The following is a 20,628-nucleotide window of genomic DNA, read 5'->3' as shown; positions in this document are numbered from 1 at the left end:
TGTACATGCAGTCTGCTGAGGTAGCCTATCTTACCAACATAATTCGTTTCACCTGCACCCTCAATTCCTCCTGAAGTCCGGCAGCCTCCAGCCCCTTGGGAAGACCATCACCCGCCCGCAGCACCGCAGCACCCGTGGAAGTGTCCCCGCCGTTTGTGGAGCACCGATGTTGATTTTGATTCCTGATTCTGAACAATCCCCCGTGCGTGGGCACTGGTGGAGTGGTATGATTCATGATTTCACCGCTTATCGGCGACATACGTATGTCAGTTCTCACAGCATCACGTCTCGGCCTCAGACTTTGGGTGCTTTTCTCTTGCTTTTTCAGACATTAACATTGCTTGCTCTAATGGACAGTCTCTTTCTTGCGCATCTTTTTATTCGTCCACTTCTCTCTGCCGTTTGCGCCCCGTCCATTCACCCCTCCTACATGCTCTTCTCATTACAACCACGCCGTTCCTCATGATATCTATTGACTTTGACTTTACCTTTCACACTTTTGCCTGATTATGACTTCGTTTATGACGCACTTACATGACACCGGACCCTCAAAATACTTGATACTCTAATCATTATTGCACCTCCGTATGTTACACCTTGCAATAGACAATGAATGTACATGGACGCTCAGACTGACCTCTTGTGTGCTGCACTCAGGGGGCTTACATCACCATCTGACGTTGCGACGCGCCGGCTTCCGCAGGCGCCTGCTTGCATATTGCTTTCCAGCCGCTAATCATCACCGCAGAGCTGGCCTCGACGAGAACCTCACCTTACATGCATGGCCTACACTTCAGAAGACCCGTATAACGCCGTCCAGGAAGAGATAGAAAACTCCCTGCAGGCCGCGCGAACGCTATGCTCGTCGTACGTACGAATCCGCGGTTATGCGGGTACAGAGGAAGAGAAGGAAGCCCGGGAAGAGGTGAGGCTTGAGCTAGAGTGTGCAATGTGCTGGCTGACTTCTGCGCACGTTGTTCATGTTCATCGCGGCGAATAGCTGCAGACTTCGTTGGACTTGCTTGAAGTCGACCTGGATGATTTGGACGAGAGTGTGAGGTGCGCTTCTAGTTGCTGTTGAATTAGATCCTCAGTAATAAGGAACGGGGATAGAATAGTCGAGACCGCTGAAGGTGCACGCTCGTTTGGTCTGTCCGAAGCAGAGGTACAAGAACGAAGGCAGTACGTGCGGAAAGTCAAGAAGGAAATCGAGGTGCGTCGCTACACGGTCCATTCCATTCCGGACTTATTCATCTTGTGAATTGCCTATAGTTGATGCGTTCACGTCTCACCACGTCCGTTGATCAACACCCCCTGTCGCCGAGTCCGAAGTCCCGGCCGTCGAACACTGCACCGCATCCCCTGGCGTCCACTTCGCGTGTCCATTCTCGAGCAGGCAGTCTGAATGCAAGCTTGGGCGGAAGCAGGGCTGCGTCGCCGCGGCCTGAAGACGATCAAGCGGAATGGTCGCGTGTCGAGCAACAAATGCTGATCGAGCAGCAGGACCGGACGATGGATTCGATTGCTGGGACGCTGAGCACACTGGCGCAGCAGGCCGGACTGATGGGCAGAGAAATCAATGAACACGTTGAGTAAGTCTCGATCATGTCTCCGTTGTGGTTCTGTTCGGGTCGTGGCTGGTGGCTGGGCAGGATTGTGTCAAATGTGTCAAGGGCACTGTGACAGGTCCGGTGGGCGTGGGTGGTGAGCTGAGCTGACTGTGTGCCCTGCGCAGGATGTTGTCCGACCTGGAAGAGGGCGTGGATCGGAGCGACTCCAAGCTGAAGACGTCGATGCGCCGGATGCAAAAGTTTATCAGAGACACCGAAGACTCAAAAAGTGGATACTGTGTTGTCATTTTGATCATAATCCTGGTAATTCTCCTAGTGGCTGTCGTTTTAGTATAATCTCGGCCATAATAGGACAATGTTGATGTCATGTCCTGTCCACCAAGCGAATTTTGGAATGGTCTAGTCCAAGAATAGCCCTCCCCTGACGAGGGCCTCTACTCGCCTCAAAAACGCGCCATGACAGCCTCCACTCCCAATCTTTCCCGTCACCATGTAAGTCCCCCGCCCGTTGTGCGCGACGATGCTGACCACGGCGCCCCAGGTCTGAGACGGAGCTAGCCGAGAAGGCAAACGCGGCGTCGACGTCCACCTTTGTGACGGCCCTCGTCTTCAACGTCGCCGTCTTTGCCATCCAAATCGCCCTGTTCACTCTTCTACGACCTTACTTCAAAGCGATCTACGAGCCTCGAACATATGTACCTCCCCCCTCTAAGCGAGTCAAACCCCTTGTACCCGATAAAGGCTCAAAAACCAAGTCAGCCTTGTCAAGTTTCACCTGGCCCATTGCGCTGTGGCGGGCAGATTACAAGGATATAGCGGCGGCCAATGGGCTCGATGCGTATTTTTACGTGCGATTTCTGCGCATGATGGTCAAGATCTTGCTCCCGATATGGCTTCTGAGTTGGGCCGTGCTCCTCCCGGTGACGAGTGTGAACACAAATGTCGAGGGGAACGAGGGGCTCAACAAATTTATTTTCGGGAATGTCGCGACCAACCAACAGAAGAGATATGCCGCGCATATCATCATGGTGTTCCTGTTTACTGGTGCGTCCCAATGATCGACTGCAGTGGCGGGCATGGCTCACTTTGTCGTCAGGATGGATATTCTACGTGATCAAGCACGAGATGCGACACTTCGTGTTGACTCGACAACGCCATCTCATCGATCCTGTCCACTCTGCCTCTGTTCAAGCCAACACTGTACTCGTGACGGGCATACCATCGAAATACCTCAGCGAGCAAGCTCTGATCAGCCTGTTCAGCCATTTACCCGGTGGTGTGAAGAAAGTCTGGATCAACAGGTACGCGTAGCCTTTGTGCATTCGACCGCGTGTTCATCGAGCCTATGATTCAGAGACCTCAAGGAGCTTCCTGAGATATACGATAGGCGTGCGAGCGCATGCAATAAACTCGAATCCGCGGAGACCGCCTTGCTCAAGACCGCCGCAAAGTTACGTCTAGAGGGTCTGAAGAAGTCACAGAAGGGCAAGAAGGGTTCTAAAGGTAAGCATCTACGATTCCACTCGGTCTGCTTGCATTTCGCGTCGGGAATGGTAGCGCTGATGTCTCTCTCCAGACCATGACGTTGTGGCGAGCGGTGACGTCGAGCGCGCGGATACTTCGATCGTTCCCCGTGACCAACGTCCCCGCCATCGGCTTGGCTGGATACCCTTCAAGGGCCCGAAGATCGACACGATCGAGTGGGCACGGGAGGAAATTCGAATTTGCAATGAGCTCCTCGGGCGCGGACGTGGTGCTATTGGTGGAGACAAGTCTGGCGGCCGCGCGGGGATCTCTGGCCCAAGACCGCTCAGCAGTGCGGATAGCGGCGGTGCAGGCTCGGCAGAAGGGGCAGCAGAAGGCGGGAAGGTGTCGCATGTCGTTGGGCAGGTTAAGTCGAAGATTCCTGGGATGGGCCCGAAGCCGGAGGGCGAGCAGAAGCAGAACTCTGTTGGGGGCGATCCGTTCCCCGTTGTGACCTCGGATTACCCCGCACTCAGCAGCGCCTTCATTACGTTCAACAGGCAGATCGCTGCACATATGGCTGCGCAGGTACTCACTCATCACGCGCCGTACCGGATGGGCTCGAAGCATCTGGAGGTTGCGCCCGATGATGTTGTCTGGGGTAACCTATCCTTGAATCCATACGAACAAAAAGTGTGTCTCATCAGTGTCCAGCTGCCTGCAAACCCTAATGCACGTTTAGGTCCGAATTCTGCTCTCCTATGCAGCTACCGCTGGTTTGATTCTCCTATGGTCTATACCTGGTACAGTTTACACCTTCGCTCTTATGTCGCAGGACTAATCGATTTTCTTCTAGTTGCCTTCGTCGGTGTTATCTCGAATATTGGCCAACTGTGTATCGAATTCGCCTGGCTGGCCTGGCTGTGCAAGCTCCCCAAGCCTGTTTATGGTATCATCGCGGGTATCCTGCCACCCGTCTTACTCGCCGTCCTCATGATGCTCCTCCCCATCGTCCTCCGCATCTTTGCTAGAGCAGAGGGCATCCCGACGCGGTCTGGCATCGAGCTCTCGTTGATGACACGCTTCTTTATTTTCCAAGTCATACACTCGTTCCTTATCATCACCATCTCCTCCGGGCTTATCAGCGCCGTGCAAGATTTGGCGAATAACCCTACTTCGATCCCTACGATTCTAGCGCAGAAGCTCCCGCAAGCATCGATTTTCTTCTTGACGTGAGTGTGGGCAGGTGGTTTTATGGCTGACGCGGTGCTAATCGTCTTCGACGTGTAGATACATTGTTCTGCAAGGTCTTCCTGGTGTCGCAGCCGGCTTCCTCCAAATTGTGCCGCTCGCGATTTACTATGTGAAGCTGTTCATCCTCGGCAGCACTCCTCGTGCAGTATACACAATCAAGTACACCTGCCGCAATGTCCAATGGGGAACGCTCTTCCCCACCACCACGCTTCTAGTGGTAATTAGTGAGTTGACTCTCCCTCTCTACCGATTTGCGATGCGAATAGAAGCTCATTACAAATACTGCTATTCTTTTTGTGTAGCGTTGGGATATTCCATACTCGCCCCGATCATCAACGGATTGGCGTGCGCGACGTTCTTTGGGTTCTATATTACGTATAAGTTTTTGTTCTTGTGGCAGTATCAGCAAGACTTGAAGACGGATACTGGCGGTCTGTTCTTCCCCAAGGCGATCCAGCACGTCTTTGTCGGCTTGTACATCCAGCAGGTGGGTTCTGCTTCCTTTAACGTGATTTATAGGCGGCTGAATAAACGATCGTAGCTCTGCCTGTGCGCGTTGTTCTTCCTTGCCCGCGATGATACCGGTTCTGCAAGCGCGGTCCCTCAAGGCGCGCTCATGGTCGTCTTGATCATCTTCACCGTAAGCTCCGACTTATCGCTCATGCCTTCAAATGTTGAACCCGCTGTCTTCAGGCACTCTTCAACATCATGATCAACCAATCCTACGGACCGTTGCTCCACCACCTTCCTCTCACCCTCGCAGACAAGACATACAACGCCACCGCCAGTCTTAATGACGAGAGCGATGCAGGCTCGACTGCCCCCGTCACGGGGACCGAGAAGCAAAACGCCATAACCACAGAGGATGTTCGCGATGAGGATATCAAGGCGGACATATCCAAGAAGGAGCGCGGCATGGAGAAATCGGACTCTCGTGGCCTGACGGAGGAGGACTACGGATTCTCGCATCCCGCCGCCACCAGACCGCAGAGGACCATCTGGATTCCGCAAGATACACTTGGTCTGGGCGAAGAGGAGGTTGCGGGCTGCAGGGACGCCGGTGTCGACGCCGATTGCACAGACGCGCAGATGAACGAGAAGGGCAAGGTGGATATCAGTGGATCGCCGCCTGATCAGATCAAGGAGGAATAGACGGGAATAGGCAGATCATGATCATGACATGCATGACAGACATTTCGGTTCGATAATGATGGATTCTTTCTCCTTTCTTCCATCTTCGTCTTCCATAAAAGTGTACTCTATACCCTGGATTCGTTACGACTTCAGCTTCACTCTCACGATCTATTGTGTCTAATAGTTATTCCCATAAATGAAATATAGTATAGTAATACAATTACCCTCGACGAGAGGAAATACAAGTACAGGGATATATATAATGGTGTCGGTGAGACGTAGCTTGGTTTTCCAATCACCAATCACTTCTGCGATACATGGTGTAATCGCTGTTTCTCGCACTAGTCCAGCCGTTGCCACCAGTGCTCTGCGCCGTAAGTCTGTTCGAAGCGCCGCTCTTTCTCTCAGACTTTCTGGATTGCAATGTCCCGCGCGTGGAGTGCCTATATGCGTCCGAGATATCCCAATCCGAGTCGCAGGGCGGCATCGAAGAGTACTTGGAGCTGATAGTCACAGCGGACATCGACTGGGATTGGCTTTTGTGCTTGCCAATGGTGGGGGTGAGTGGCTCAGGCGCGGGAGAGTGGGGATCGGCGGGACCTTCGGGCGCACTGCGCGTTCGTGCATGCGCCGGGATGTTCGGTTTGGCGCGCCTGACGGGAACCGAAGATGCGCGTAAGAGTGTTTGTTGCTCGCCCATCAGGTCAGCAAGAACAGGATCCTCGCCTACATTGGGTGAGGTGGGAGTAGACAGCGACGAGAGGTTTTGGCGGTTAGGATTGGGGGTAAGCCGTTCACGATCGTCGTCAGCATCCAGATCGATGACCTCCAGGGACTGCAAGGAGGCCAGAGTTCCGAAAGATTCATCCAGAGGGACGTCAGAAGAGGAGACGGAGAAACGACTGCCCAAGTCATAGGGCCTGATATCGAGTATCTTCTCTTTCTTTGCTGAAGAGCGTTTAGGAGCCGGGCCAGAAGTAGAACGAGAACGCCCAAGCAGAGCACCGAGTCGAGGGAGCAAAGATAATCTAGACCGAGAGTTGCGTCCATCCTTGACAGAATTAGGGTTAAGTCTGAGCCAGTGAGACAACAAAGAATCCCTGCGAGACCCTGGCGGCGATCTTTCCATCGATCCTGCCAGTTTCCCGGTGTCGCCTAGAGCAGGATGCCAGTTGTCCTTCTTGCGAGAATCAATCCATTCGACGGCTCCAAATCCACGGATGCTAGCTCTGGAGCCCAGTCGCTCTGCACGCTTCTTCCTGGTTTTCAAGAACAAGTGGAACATGAAAATGAGGGCTGTCGAAACTGTCAATATCACGGCTATGAGGCCGATGACCATGGTTGCCCGTCTATGGTGAGATCCTCGTGTAGAGTCGAAGTCGTGGTTGAGGCCTCCCATGAGATCGACTCCAGGGGTCGGGCGAACGGCTAATCCTGGGCCTTGGTTCAGTTTGTGGGAAGGAAAGGTCGCAGACGTGTGGGAAGTGTGCGAGGTGTGTGAACTAGATGAATGTGAGACCGTCGTTGTTGTGATAGTCGTTGACCCGATGGTCGTGGTTTCAGTTTCAATAGCGCTGTCTGAGTTGGTGGAAGTAGGAATATCTCCAGTACTGAAGGTTGGCGCCGGCAAAGATGCGCCTGAACTTAGCGGAGAAGCGATTGCAAATGTAGTTGCCAGAGACGTGGGTGCATTTACTGAAGTCGACGGGGTTCCAGATACATCAAGGACACTAGAACTTGGCAGCGCGGGAGTTTCGGACGAAGCAAAGGATCCAGACGACGCAGGAGTGGACTGCGGTTGTGTGGTGGCATTGGAGGCGGTAGCGGTTGCTGATGTTTCCCCGCTTTCGGTAGAGCTTCTGTCAGCCTGCTCCAGACCGGAAGCAAGTGCTTGCTCAAGCTCAGGTTGTAGAGCTTGCATGAGGGGATCTGGCAGAGACGAAGACGCCAGTTTCACAGTCGGTAGCCTGTCATCGCTGGTCGTTTCGCGAGTTTCAAGGTAGCTGGTATTGTCGTCTCCCCCGTCGTCGTCGTCGTCGTCGTCGCCGCCGTCATCCTCATCGTAGCAATCGAAATCGTCATCGCCTTCGCAAGCGCGCGGGCAAAGTTCTAAACCTGGCTCCGATGCTTCATGCGCTGGCGACTGAGCTTGATTGGAGGCCTTTTCATGGTTCGGGGAGTGATTGCGAGGAAAGGCGGGCGCGGCGGTACAACTCGGCACGCCCTGCGTGATGGCGGTAGCTAGAATGATAGCAGATAGCGTATGGATTCTGAGAACTTTGAATTTGCGTTCGTCTCGCCTGGGCCAGCCAGCAGAGGTTCTAATAGCGTTTTCGGTTCCCATGTTGAATAGATTCTTGTACGTTGTGGGTCTTGAGGTAGAGTGTATGATGGTAGTCAGGAAATGAAGTCAAAATCCATACCAGGATGGAAATATGTGCTTACATCAGCAATTAGCCCTGCCGAAAGTCGCGACTAATTCACTTTTCTTGTTTCCATTTGTCCACGACCACGCACTATCGCGACGTTTTCACGCGTTAGACGCGTCGAACATCCTCTTCACGCTGTTCGCTCGCGAATCCAAATCGGATGCCCTGTTTTTTGACCCCTGCACTCTCCTAAAGACTCTAAATTATCCGCATATAACTATCTTCTTCGAATTCTGGACATGGAGCATACCTCAGAACGACGTTATCCCAGTAACACTAAACTCGAGCATGAGTGCAGCAGTACGGCGGGTCTAGCCGAGCAAATGTTATGCCTGTTGAAGCCCCTCCTATTGGCGCACCAGGAGGTCGTATTGTCGCGCCTGGATCAAGTAGAGCAATCGGTGCAAGAGGTGTCTATGGACTTGGAGGACTTGAGAACAGGATTCAAGGTAAGTACAAGTTCCATGGAATTGGTGTGTGCAAACGTGACCTTGAATGCACAGATCTTCTTTGACGAATATAGGGTTGAATGGGACGGCGATCCAGAAGGTGCGATCCATCTTCCATCCCTAAACATAAAAGGCCTTGTACTTATCTACTGCTTACAGCTACTCGAGGCCAGGGATACCCGAAACCGCCTGTTCATAATGATATCCCCTGTGACGAGTATGTCAAAGCATCGTTGGGCCCTGTCAATTGGGCGAACACGAGTATGTCGGTCAATCGTACATCCTGTTCCCCCGTTCTGACATATGCCAGCTAATATGCTGCCCCATGCGAGCCCTCGCTACAACTCTGTCAGCACCGCAGATTCGGATGCTCATGAACATGAAGAGGAGCTCCGCGCACCTAAGCCTTTGCATAATGCAATGCCAGATTCTTCCTATGCGCTGAAAATGTCTCCGGAATCACCTAATAGACCACTTCATCACTTTCCCTTACCCACTCCATCGTCGTCGAGCCCTTTAATCAGCAGGACACGCGAACTCGAGCACCAGTCACCTCCAGGGTTCCTCAGATCACCGCCCGATAGCTCCAGCACAACACCGCAGCCAATTATCTCTGAGGAAGACCAACAACCGCCTAATGATTATGCACCCTTGGACCCTGTCAATCGGGTGGAGACGAGTAGGTCAATCGACCACACAATTGTTCCCCGTTCTGACATCTGCTACTTAGTTAATCCACTGCCTAATGCGAATCCTCGCTCTGCCTCTGCCAGCACCGTAGCTTCGAACGGTGGGGAACAGGGAGAGGGGCCCTGCACATCCAAGGCTCTATGTGATGGTGCGGTGCATGCGAACGCCCCGATCCGCGAGCTGAAAGAGTCTGTTGAGTTGCCTCATCGTTTTCCCTTGCTCACACCATCGTCCCCGAGCCCTTCCATCGGTAGAACACGCGGGAACGAGTCGCCTACGGACTTCTCCAGATCGGCGCCTGATGCCAATGGTTCTTCTATGCCCTGTAGCGAACCGCAGGCCATCCAAGTCGCCTCTGAAGAAGAGCAACAATTATCTACACCTACTTCGGCGACGGAAAACATCGCGGCTGCCATTTCTGATCCTCCCACTAACACTCTGCGTCTCCCGCATGCACGTACTCCTTTGGCTGTCCAGCCAGTTACCCCACCAGCTAGCAATCACCCCACATCGAGCTCCCCGAACACGGGGGATGAGGACCGCATGTTTTCGCGTTTCCTGAATAATGAAGCCATGATGTGCACGGCGTCTGCCCAAGAAGACCTATCAAATTCAACCACTCCAGGAGCCGGACCATCAACCTTCCTGGAAGGTACTCATACTACTAGTATGATGGTTGTCCCCCAGCCTGAGCCTGCTGCTCGTGACGGATCTGTTGGGTCGAGCGAGTACGATGCCCTCGCTGCGGAATCTCTCCTCTTCGCACGCGAACATTCACATCCTGATCTTGATGCTCAGAGCCCGCCGATTTACCACGACGACAAGCATGAGCATCATGAGCATCTACGCACTAACGGTGCTCAACAACCCTGCATTGGTCTTATGTCAATGAAGGCAGAGATACAAAACTGTATGTCTATGATGGGCACTGTCGACCCTACGCATACAAGCACGCTTTCTCCCCTCTCTTCCCTTTCTTCTTTATCCCCGTCTCCCGAACCACGCATGCTTACATCAACATCAACCCATGTCTCTGCGCCGATTCAGAGCACACAGCCGAAGCTCATCTCTAAACTGAATGCAAATGTCTCGAACAGGAGGAAGAGCGCGGCCGCTACGCGTATTAGGAAGCGCAAGCATCAGCCCAAAGAGGGAGAGAATGAAGGCGTTGCTAGCACCAGTACGTCTGAGACGGGGACCGAGCCCCCCACGAAACGATTTAAATCAAGCGGGAGCGGGGTGGGAGAGCTGGACGAGTCCGCCCGATCAGCTATACAAACGATATCCTGGCCAGAGAAGAGTGAAGCGGATAATGGATTTTTGCGCAAGGTAGGTCTGTTTATACTAAGTGTTCACCAATGTCTCATCGTGGGTCTGCGATGTGCATAGGTGATTCAATGCGACACGTATGTTCACTTTCTTTCTGCTTTCTGCGAAACACAGACTTGGTGTGTTCAGCTTTGGGCTTACACGACTCTATTCTCCACTAGGTGTAAGCATTGGTACCACTACGGCTGCGTCGGTATCACGCGTAAAGATGATGGACGGCTGAGGGCCCGCGCGGTGTTTGTGTGTCCAGTTTGTGAAGTGCATCCGTACGTTCTCCTCTCCCCCTCACGTTGAATCTTTCGTCTCATTTATCTCATGGAATTGTCTAAAATTCGCTAAACCGCGTCGAATAAAAAGTAGGAAGAATCCTCTGAGTACGTTGCCCCTCTGCATGTGTGAACTCGTTCACCCACCCACGCACCCACTTTCTCCCACTTAACCCAACCTCTCCTTGGTACATTGGTTTTGCAGAGCGTCGCCCGAAGAAAGGCAAAGACTCGAGTATATGCGCAAGACACGACTGCAATAGACAGCAAACCGAGTCTGAATACCACGTCTCGCGGATCATTGGGAGGCGCAATATCAACGCGGACGCGAGTGGCACCGCGTACCGGTGGTTGATCAAGTGGTCGGGGTACGTGGAAACGTTTCTGAGTCCCTTTCCGTTGTGTCCGTCTGCTTCCGTTTTATGGGTTTGTGGTTAGCATGGTTCACTCATACTTACCATCCTTACTCTAATAGATACCCAGTAACCAAAAGCACTTGGGAAACCGACGACGCGATATCCGACCCCGAGCTCCTGATCAAGCGCTTCTACCAGGCGGCGAAGAAGGAGAAAGGCGTGGAGTTTGATTTGTCTGTGAAGGAACCTATTTTGTTGAAGGAGGCTGTGAAGGTTGGGTGGTGGTAAGGCCTGAAGACCTGACGCGGACGCTGCATTATACATCGCTCGGATAACCGCCATGCTCCCTATGCTTATGTTCAGTTGCCTGCTTGTCTGTTTGCTGTATTCCCGGATTGCTTTTCGCTTCACTGACTGCTATTTTTGTTTTACGTTACTAATTTCGGTCGTCGTCCATAATGCATAGTTGTACGTTTCGCTGTAAATTCATTAGATACTATTGACGCACTATTGACACTCGCACATTCACCGAACTCCTGCTTTTTTGCTTCCGTCCCTACATGAACATCCTAAGCGAACATCGGTCGGCGGAGCTTGGAGCTTAAAGCTGCACCGAAGGTGTGTCCATGATCAAAGGACCAAAATTACATGTTAAGAAATTCTAACGAATACAAAATGGTTGAAGGATATGAGTCGTCAATCATTGTTGTTTTCGCTGCAGACCCTTGGGAAGTGGTTTGACCCAAGGCAGGAAGTCACGTCCTTGCATATACGGTCGAAGGACTTCGGGAATGACAAGTCCCTGATTTATTGAATGAGTTAGTAGTTGTGTTGTGAGGTCAAGGAGACGAAGACAATCTCACATCGGGAGTCTGATGGTTTTCGACAAGGCAGCATAGGGCGCGTTCTGTTGCGCACAGCGTACCGTTCAACATGTGGACGTAGACTTTCCTTGCCTGATCCTTGGTCTTGATTCCACAACGGACTTCAAGACGACGGCTCTCTATGAAGGTGTGAGTTGGAGTCAGGGGTAATTTTAGGGTGAAGCTCACGATAATCTGTGCAGTTAGAGCATGAAACCAGCTCCTTGTATCCTTTTTGGAACGGGAACCACGCTTCCAAATCGTACTTCTGACTCGCCGCCAAATTCAGCGCGCCAGACACGATCGCGACCACCCGGTATCTCAGCCCAAGGCTCTGATAGAACTCCTCGCTATTGGCGATCATCGTATCAAACATCTCCCAGCTCTTCTCCGGCTCCGTTATAACAAACTGCTCGACCTTCTCGAATTGATGCACGCGGAATATGCCCCACATGTCGCGGCCGGCGGAGCCAGCTTCTTTGCGGAAACACGTGGAGTAGCCGGCGTAACGGATGGGGAGCTGCTGGGCTGGTTGCTCGAACCATTCATCAGAGTGGAATGCGGAGATGGGTTGTTCGGAGGTTGCGATCAGGTATTTCTCGTCTTCAGATCCGATCACCTACAGGGTAATGTCTCGTTCGTAATGAATCGACGGCATTGCACGCAGGACGAACCTTATATAACTCTTCATCGAACTGATCCAGCTGCGCCGTCTTCGCCATGACTTCCTTGTTCATCATGAATGGGGGCTGTATTTTCTTGTACTGCTTGGATCGCAGAAAGTCCAAGCCGTAGGAAATCAGCGCTTGGTTGAGGTCGATTCCATCGTTAGTGAGGTAGTACCCCCTGTGGCCAGCGACCTTCGCCCCTGTACGAGGTATCAACGAGTCAACGAGAGAGCATCATTGGGTATGTCGGCACTGACCCCGATCCAGGTCCATAGCATCCAGACGGAGCAGGACTTCGTGGTGTGGCATTATGTCGGTACGCACGGGAGGCTCGGCCTCCTCTCCGGCAGGAAACCATGTACGGAGGGTCACATTGTCGTCCTTGAGTAAAATGTCGGCGTCAGATTAGAGTGTTGCTTTGATTTAAGTGAAATAACGTACTTCAGTCAAGCTAACTGGCGCACCCTTGCCAACTAGATTGCCCACCGTGCCGGCTTTTTGGCGCATCTTCTGCTCGAACTCCTTCGTTTCTTGTCGTTTGGCTATCACCTGGGCGTCCAGTTCTTTCTTCTGCGCAACTAGATCGTCTGCAGACTCTTTCGCCTGTCATATCCGCTAAGTGACACAGATATGTGCAATTGATCGAATGGGTATTCACCTTCTTCTTCGCGGCGATCTCTTTCTGTACCGCATTCACCTTCTTGCTGATCCCGTTCAGCTCAAAGTCCACTAAACCTTCATCAGCACCGCTTCTTCGCGACACGGACAGAACATAAACGCACTCTTCACCCAGTCGGTGTACATCTGGATAATTTCGTCTACGAGTTCAACGGAGTGTCCCCGCTTGCGCTGGGATTCCCTGATTTCTTCAGCATTTCCGCCCTTGTTATCCACGAATTGCAGGATATCTAGTGTCATGGTTGTCGATAACGTCGAACAGCTCGCTGGCAGTGCTAAATCTATGCTCTTTCCCAATCAGGGTGACTCAAATCGCGTCGAATGATCGATGAGATATTCCTTTTTGGGATTGAATCTCATTTAGAAGTATATTCACACGGCGCGTCAGTGCTGCCGCTGGCGCATGTCATTGGTGAAAGTCAGTCACTCCCGTATACCCAATTGTTCCACTAGCTACGAATATGCCACCCATACCCGCTGTGTACGATGAAGAGGTTACTCAGCTCATAGAATCCACTCAACGACGCCAGAAGGATATTGCCGACTTCCAAATACCACGATTGAGGACGTGCAATGGACCTTTGGCGCTACAACAACGCCTCTTTGTGGAGCTGCGGGAGGATATTGACCTGTACGCACGGGAACTCCAAGTGTGTTCAATTCCCCTACTCCTTTGATTGTATTGCTCATATCTTTCTCAATGGTAGAGCCTAGAGTTGCTTGTCGCTGACCAACGAAGCGAGAAGGCTCGTAGGGAACTACAAGCCACCGTGTCCGACTACCAGGAAATACTTGCGAGGTCATTATTGCAGAAATCCGTCAGAGTCAGTAACTCACCGTTGTAGGATAGATTAAGACGGGATTCAAGAGGAGCCCTGTTGACCTCCAAGCGTCTTCTGGATAACCAAAGCAAGTCAAATCGAGAGGAACTGCTGCGCTCCAATGTTGTGTCAGAGAAGAAGGATGTGAATGAAACTATAACGTGAGTGGTCCATTTGAAAGTGTATTTACTAGCATAACACGGGAAACGTATTCCTATTAGCGAGGACAAGTTGATCAAGGCCAATAACGACGTAACGGACGCATTACGACGGACCATGAATCTTATGCAGGGCGAGCTTGAGCGGTCTGTTCTCACAACACAAATGCTAGGTGCGTGATAGTCCTTGGGGGGACCTTGAATTATGCACTCAATATATATTGCACTGCGTGCTTGTAGAGACATCTACTGCTTCCTTGCGGTCAACGTCTACGACTCATGACACTCTGACGAACTTGATGGGCACCTCCAAGCATCTAATAACAGCGCTAGAGAAGGCAGACTGGCTGGACCGGCTCCTCATTTTGGCTGCACTGTCTTTCTTCGTTCTGGTGGTCTTGTTTATCCTGAAGCAAAGAATTGTAGATCGCGGATTGAGGGTCGCTTTCTGGTGGACAAGATTTCTGCCTGGCGGGGTTCAGCGTGTTCCAGAAGACGTACTCGGAGAAGCAGAGAAAGGACTCCATGTCCCTGTCAGCTCGATCAGCGTTGCGACAAGTCTGGCAACAGCGGCAGTCTCGTCGCTAATCTCTGCGGTCACGCCCTCGTTAGCGGCTTCCCTTTCGTCGACTTTGGCAGATACTAATAGCCAATTGACCTCGTCGTCGAGTCTTCCGGAGGCAACTGTTGCCGATCACGTTGAGCTATAATCGATCATGTGATCTGGGGTTCTCGGGGCGCCGACTTCGGCGACTAGAAAAGGGTCGAGTTGGGCTGATCCATCTAGGTAGTAACTTGTTCCTCATCTACCACATCCTCGCCCGCTGGTTCGCGCATCGCTCGCATATATATCTAAAGCTTTATAACTACTACCTTAACAAAATTCCTAAACTATGCCTTCATCTGCAATCTCTGCAAGTCCTCCTCGCGCCGCCGCTGCGAAATACGCCACGCCGATGGGAACTCGCTGGGCGAAGGAAAAGGCCCAAGCAGGCGGAAGCCACGCCTTCGACCTCCCTACAGACCCGTCTCGTATTGGCCCATGGATCCTAGGCGAGTGCATTGGAAAAGGCGCGTCCGGGCGGGTTAAACTTGCCAAGCATTACGTTACGGGCGAGCTCGCGGCCGTCAAAATTCTCCCTGTAGCGCCTTTGCTCAACTCGCGGACGTCCTTGACTACGGCACAAGCTAAGCACGACAAGCAACGCCTTGGAATCGACAGGGAAATCACGATGATGAAGCTCATGAACCACCCGAACATCATGCGCATATACGACGTTTACGAAGGCGAGAAGGAGCTTTATCTTGTCCTGGAATATGTCGAAGGCGGTGAGCTGTTTGACTTCTTGGTTAATCGTGGTCGTCTCCCCCCTGTGGAGGCCCTGGTCTACTTCAAACAAATTATCTATGGGCTCAACTATGCGCATACATTTTCTATCATCCATCGGGACCTCAAGCCTGAAAATATCCTGATCCACACTCTAAACCCACCTCTCGTCAAGATCGCTGACTGGGGAATGGCCGCCTTCGCTCCTCCTTCCCTTCAACTGGAAACGTCTTGCGGAAGTCCCCATTATGCGAGCCCGGAGATTGTAAATGGCGAGAAGTACGAAGGAACCGCTACCGATATCTGGAGCTGTGGTGTCATCCTCTTTGCATTACTCACTGGAAGGCTGCCCTTCGATGACAAGAATGTCCGCCACCTATTGAATAAGGTCCGGATGGGGAAGTACGAAATGCCTGCATGGATTGATCCCCTTGCGAGGGACTTAATATCAAGAATGCTTGTGGTGGACGTGAACACTCGCATCACCGTCAGTAATCCTCTGTACTTCCTTCGCTTGCTACGTCTAACGTAGACGCAGATTCCGGAAATCCTCAAGCATCCATGGCTACTTTCCGCGAGTACCTCACCATCTTCGTCTCTTTCCCAGGCGGTCATTCTAAAAAATCCGCCACTACCTCCCTCTCCATCGACGTTGGCGACACCCCTTTCATCGCCAGGCCATGTCGATCCCGAGCTCCTGGCATCGCTGCTCGTCATCTGGGGCCGACACGCTGGCGAGTCCGGAGAATGCATCATCCACGATCTTTGCAGCCCCGCAGGCGAAGGAACCTTGGCTAAAGCCTTTTATTTTTTGTTGGGAAAGTACCGCGATGGCGTCCTAGCTGAACAGCGACGTGCAGAAGGCGATATGCAGAAGTTTCGCCAAGAATGCGAGAGTGCATTTGGGCCTGCAAGCCGCGGCGAGGGTCCGGCGATAAGGCCGTACATCAAAAGGGCATCGACGATGCGAACAGGTCGTGAACATGCTTACTCTGACCAACTGCAGCCACGGCCCGCCTTCCACAATCGCGTCAGTTCACCGACACCTGTGCGTGCCGCGAACGGTGGCCATATCCTTCTTATCCCGCCTCAAATGACTCGGGCTACTGCGTCCTCAAGATCATCGTCCAGAGACAGGCCCCCTTCCCCCATTGGCCCTCGCCAACCCGGACGGCCTGTTTCGAGCCAGCCTAATTCTGGAAGCGCGGCCGCTGCATACACGAGCTCGGTCGGCGCCCACATCGTTAGGCCCTCCTCTCGTCCTTCGGGGCCTCGCAGGGGAAACACCTACTCTTACCACCCTCGGCCTGAAACCTCTGCTGGATTCGTACTCGAGCAACCCTCCCATACCACCAAGGATCCAGTGCGCATTAGGTCTCGTTCTCATACTACTGCTCCGCACCCGACCACAGACGTCACTATGGCATCTCCCACAGCGGAACTGCAACGTATAGTACCACCACGATCGTCGAATGCTCACCTTCAAAGTGTTATGGATGAAATCTCTCAACAACTCAATAATTTCGCGCAAGACTGTCAACAAGGCATTGAAAACGCTCAGGCCAATCCGCGCCGACGCGAAGCGACCACCACCACGAACCGTCAGGACAAGGAAAACGACACTCGTAAAGCCGAAGTGCAGGGTGGTAGAGGAAAAGGTCTTGGCCTTGGTGGAAAAGAAATAGGAAATATCATTTATTCCGGCGTAGAGGAGACTAAGGGAAAGGCCTCGAAGACAAGACGTATGTGGTTTTATGGTTCTCACGTCCGGCCTTCTCAGTAATCAATAATACTTAGCCCCAGCGTTGGACTTCTCGGCGCAGAAGAAAACGGTGGACACTTGCCTCGAATCACCCATCATCCTATCAGCCCCTCTTCAAAATAGCAGCGATGAAATTCATCTCAACGATCGCCGCACTTCTAAGGATGCGCGAGCAACCCGCATGTCAGCCCACGGCCCCTCGGCTCGACTGATGACGGTTACTTCGCCTGTCGTAGGAGAGTTCAAGGGTTGGTTCTCCAACCTCTTTAACTGGAAGACGGGACATCCACATGCCAGGTCGTTGGATTATTTCGGCAATGCAAACGGTGGCGCAGAGGCTTTGTTTTCTCCGCTGGACGTCGTTCCAACAAGAGTCGAGCTGGAAAGATATCTGGAGGACGAGCTAGGTGTTTATGTGGACGGTATGAGTAACAAGGCTGGAGGCATCTCCAGCCAAGGTCCTGCGAGGGTTCAATCAAGCGCAGATCCGGACAGCTGGAGGGTCCTTCGTTGCAAAGTGGAAGAAGGCTCGGCCAGGAGCAAGGCCTTGGGGTTGAAGCCTGTTCGTTTCCGAGTGGAATTTAGCTCGCTTAGAGGAAATCGGCCTATCACTGAGGAGCGCCGCTCCTCTCTCCTTCTCTCCCCGGATTTGCTGGGGACTCCGAAGGCTAGGATGTCGAGCCAATCGGGGTCTGATTTCCTATCAGAATCTACAAGCGCATCGACCCATCTTACTGTTATGGTGCTCATCCAGGAGAAAGGATCTGGATCGTCGTTCAGCGCTATCTGGCGACTTCTGAGGGAAAGGTACCCGCCCCAAATGAAGACATCGAGGACTGTTGGACCGGGACATTACGCGACGGCCGTCGACAACTCTGAGTGCGTCAGGTTCTAAAATACATTCTACTTTCCGTATTTTTTTCGATTTTGGGATTTATGGTGGGGAAACACACAGAATGTACTACATAGACAGACTATCTTTTCTATGGGGCGCTGCCCTCCAGTGGTATATGGCTCTTTTAGACGGCAATTACAATTCAATGGATATACAATAGACAGGGTACACCGGAATGACAATGGCGACAACGGTAAAAATGTACGAGGAACGTCAATAACTATACTATAATTGGAAAAGTGTTTAGCTCAGCTGGAGCTTGTTGCCATCCTGCACTGGTCCCGCATTGCCATTGAGGGGAGTTGTGACTGGCACCTCTGTTGCTTGAGAACCCTGCCCTACGATGTTTGCATTTGCGACCAAGTTTGCGACATTCGAGCCAGGAGCAATGCCACCGCTTCTGGCTATCTCAGCCTTAACAGTGTCGAGCATCTTCTTGAGACCCAAACGTTCAGAAATGAGGGCCATCCGAGAACTCTCCAGGGCCTTTCGCTCCTCTTCCAAAATCTCCTCTAGCTCATCGAACTGTGCCATTTTGAGTTCCAATTTCGTGAGTGTGAGTTTGATCAAGGAAGCTAGGGAGCTGCGAATTTGTGCGTCCTCCGCATCAGCGAGAGTCTGGGCTGCCCTAGCGGAGGATTTGAGTGCTAGTCGGGCGGCGCGAACAACTTTAGAATGCGGGAGGGTAGGAGTGGGCTTTTTAGGCGGAGAGTCGACGGACATGCCTTCCGGTGCTGGCGATGTGGTGTGGCTCTCTGCGACGTTGCCAGAAACTTCTTCCGCCGGGTCTTCTTCCATCTTGTGGTCAGTGTCTTTCGTGGCATCCTGGCCGTCGCCAGTGGTTTCGCCGTCTGCAGCGGCAACGATGTCCTCTTTTTTATCTGCATCCGTGATCTCGTGGAGGGCTGATTTGGCTGCTTCCGCGGCCACCCCGGGGCCGACGACGCCCGCTAGGAAAGCAACCACACTCATAACTGGGTTATCGGCCTGCTCGAACGGTATACGGCCAAAGCGCAATGGTCCCATCGATGCTTCCGTGTCAAGGTAGGGATCTTCAATCGGAAGCTCCAAGAATTTGCGGATACATTGCTGAGCCGTGCGCGTCCCAACGTGTTCTTCAACACGCGACCAGTCGTCATCGTACATCTCTACACCCTCCAGCAGCAGTAGGATTTCCTGGTCGGACCAGCCGTCATTCGCAGAGTTGCTTTGCGAGACGCCTGGTGGGGCGGTCGTAAGTTTGACAAAGTCGCCGCTGAACATTGTCGACGGAAATCGTCCGCCGAGATAGCATGGGGGGCAGACGCAGAATTTCTTTTCCTTCAAGGAGTGGTAGCGAACGGACGAACAATCAGAACCGCAGGTGTCACAGGAGTACTGTCCACTGAGGCCAGGACGCGTCGAAGCTCCGTTAGTGAGTGCAGCAGCTTCGGTTGGAGATATTTGGCGAGATGCTTTAGACGTGGTTTGGTATATATTGGACCGAAGTTCAAGGGAAGCAGGGGTAGCGGAGGACTTGGCTCCACCGTTTGTGGTCGCGGCATTAGAATTGTTTGCACCGCGACTTGCCATACGAGTCCCTGGATGCAGAGATTGCAGCCCGCGTGGGGTATCAAGAATGACGCGGAAGTGGTCAGTGAACGGAGGCGCCAATGATGCTGGTCGACCGTCCGGATCAATCTGTTGGCCGTTTGTGAAGTTAAAGTATAAGGAGTATATTAATTTCTCTTACCTGGTAGTTAATGAGACCCCACTGCTCTAAGAAAGCGTGAACACGCATTATTGCACAGACATCCCCAGCCAAATTCCTTCGACAAGCAGTGACAGTCAAGTACTCAGTAGGACGAAGCCGGTATGTATTGATCATGAAGTCGCGGTAATCTTTGTATATCGTTGGGGTCTTTGACCGGTTCCGCGAGTTGAAGAACTCTGGTAGAGCGCGTTTCTCGACTGGGTGAATTTTGGACATGTCGAACCAAGCAGAGTAGGAGGGTATTATGATTTCGTGGGTTTGGGCAGCAAGGTACTTTCGCGCCTGCTCTTCGAGCTTGAGGCGTGCAGCTTCTGCCTGGGCTGGATCCTCGTCGTCGTTCTCGTCGCCCGAGTCGCCCTCTTCCTCAGCTCCGTCACCCATAGAGATATCGCCACCATCTTCGTCGTCCCCCTCGGCTTTTAGTAGCTTCACTTTCAACCCTTCTTCGGCTGGTCCGACCACCATGTCATCGCTGGGAGGCAGATTTCCAACATCACCACCTTGAACTGGCTCGAGTTCGCTCCGCTTGCCAGGCGCATTGTCGGGGTCGACGGGGGTGGCACCCTGCGTCTGAGGCTGAACAGACAAGCGTATCCGTTTTGAGTCCGAAGTTGACGAGGGTGATCCTGAACGCTTGGGGGAACTCATTATCACAGCGGTGGACTTGTACAGTAAACAGAATTTCACTGTGCTGTATGCAAATGTTTGTTTACCACTTCAATATCCCACAGTCAGCAAGAAGTTCTCACAGTCAGTAATGC

The 20,628-nt window shown here is 52.4% G+C and overlaps 7 protein-coding genes across 7 annotated transcripts; 4 read left to right on the top strand and 3 right to left on the bottom strand.

Moving 5' to 3' along the window:
- Positions 1–781: 781 nt before the first annotated feature.
- PC9H_008581 (uncharacterized protein) lies at positions 782–5,441 on the top strand (the record flags this gene model as incomplete). Its single annotated transcript, XM_036778090.1, has 16 exons — positions 782–925; positions 1,001–1,059; positions 1,102–1,213; positions 1,273–1,592; positions 1,736–1,874; positions 2,035–2,063; positions 2,113–2,615; positions 2,668–2,872; positions 2,926–3,074; positions 3,148–3,728; positions 3,778–3,838; positions 3,892–4,267; positions 4,326–4,513; positions 4,592–4,776; positions 4,831–4,929; positions 4,983–5,441. The coding sequence occupies 16 exons, from the start codon at positions 782–784 to the stop codon at positions 5,439–5,441; spliced, it is 3,609 nt and encodes a 1,202-aa protein (XP_036629518.1).
- A 277-nt stretch (positions 5,442–5,718) lies between these two features.
- Positions 5,719–7,767, bottom strand: PC9H_008580 (uncharacterized protein; the record flags this gene model as incomplete). The annotated part of the gene is made up of 1 exon (XM_036778089.1): positions 5,719–7,767. One exon carries the CDS (start codon positions 7,765–7,767, stop codon positions 5,719–5,721), a length of 2,049 nt encoding a protein of 682 aa, XP_036629517.1.
- Positions 7,768–8,091: 324 nt separating this feature from the next.
- Positions 8,092–11,230, top strand: PC9H_008579 (uncharacterized protein; the record flags this gene model as incomplete). The annotated part of the gene is made up of 9 exons (XM_036778088.1): positions 8,092–8,301; positions 8,356–8,401; positions 8,461–8,562; positions 8,612–8,980; positions 9,032–10,320; positions 10,381–10,397; positions 10,482–10,590; positions 10,794–10,954; positions 11,062–11,230. The coding sequence occupies 9 exons, from the start codon at positions 8,092–8,094 to the stop codon at positions 11,228–11,230; spliced, it is 2,472 nt and encodes an 823-aa protein (XP_036629516.1).
- A 412-nt stretch (positions 11,231–11,642) lies between these two features.
- On the bottom strand, positions 11,643–13,391 carry SES1 (Cytosolic seryl-tRNA synthetase; the record flags this gene model as incomplete). Its single annotated transcript, XM_036778087.1, has 8 exons — positions 11,643–11,744; positions 11,806–11,945; positions 11,995–12,424; positions 12,480–12,673; positions 12,731–12,854; positions 12,915–13,076; positions 13,132–13,202; positions 13,256–13,391. The coding sequence occupies 8 exons, from the start codon at positions 13,389–13,391 to the stop codon at positions 11,643–11,645; spliced, it is 1,359 nt and encodes a 452-aa protein (XP_036629515.1).
- Positions 13,392–13,612: 221 nt separating this feature from the next.
- PC9H_008577 (uncharacterized protein) lies at positions 13,613–14,840 on the top strand (the record flags this gene model as incomplete). The annotated part of the gene is made up of 5 exons (XM_036778086.1): positions 13,613–13,801; positions 13,859–13,950; positions 14,002–14,133; positions 14,194–14,303; positions 14,371–14,840. The coding sequence occupies 5 exons, from the start codon at positions 13,613–13,615 to the stop codon at positions 14,838–14,840; spliced, it is 993 nt and encodes a 330-aa protein (XP_036629514.1).
- Positions 14,841–15,023: 183 nt separating this feature from the next.
- PC9H_008576 (uncharacterized protein) lies at positions 15,024–18,114 on the top strand (the record flags this gene model as incomplete). Its single annotated transcript, XM_036778085.1, has 3 exons — positions 15,024–15,944; positions 15,996–17,199; positions 17,255–18,114. The coding sequence occupies 3 exons, from the start codon at positions 15,024–15,026 to the stop codon at positions 18,112–18,114; spliced, it is 2,985 nt and encodes a 994-aa protein (XP_036629513.1).
- A 243-nt stretch (positions 18,115–18,357) lies between these two features.
- Positions 18,358–20,515, bottom strand: PC9H_008575 (uncharacterized protein; the record flags this gene model as incomplete). The annotated part of the gene is made up of 2 exons (XM_036778084.1): positions 18,358–19,794; positions 19,847–20,515. The coding sequence occupies 2 exons, from the start codon at positions 20,513–20,515 to the stop codon at positions 18,358–18,360; spliced, it is 2,106 nt and encodes a 701-aa protein (XP_036629512.1).
- Between the last annotated feature and the right edge of the window lie 113 nt (positions 20,516–20,628).

Source organism: Pleurotus ostreatus, assembly GCF_014466165.1.
Source record: "Pleurotus ostreatus strain PC9 chromosome Unknown scaffold_6, whole genome shotgun sequence".
Lineage (NCBI taxonomy): Eukaryota > Fungi > Basidiomycota > Agaricomycetes > Agaricales > Pleurotaceae > Pleurotus > Pleurotus ostreatus.
Note: the sequence above shows the minus strand (reverse complement) of the source record. Positions and strands in the feature narration are given on the sequence as shown.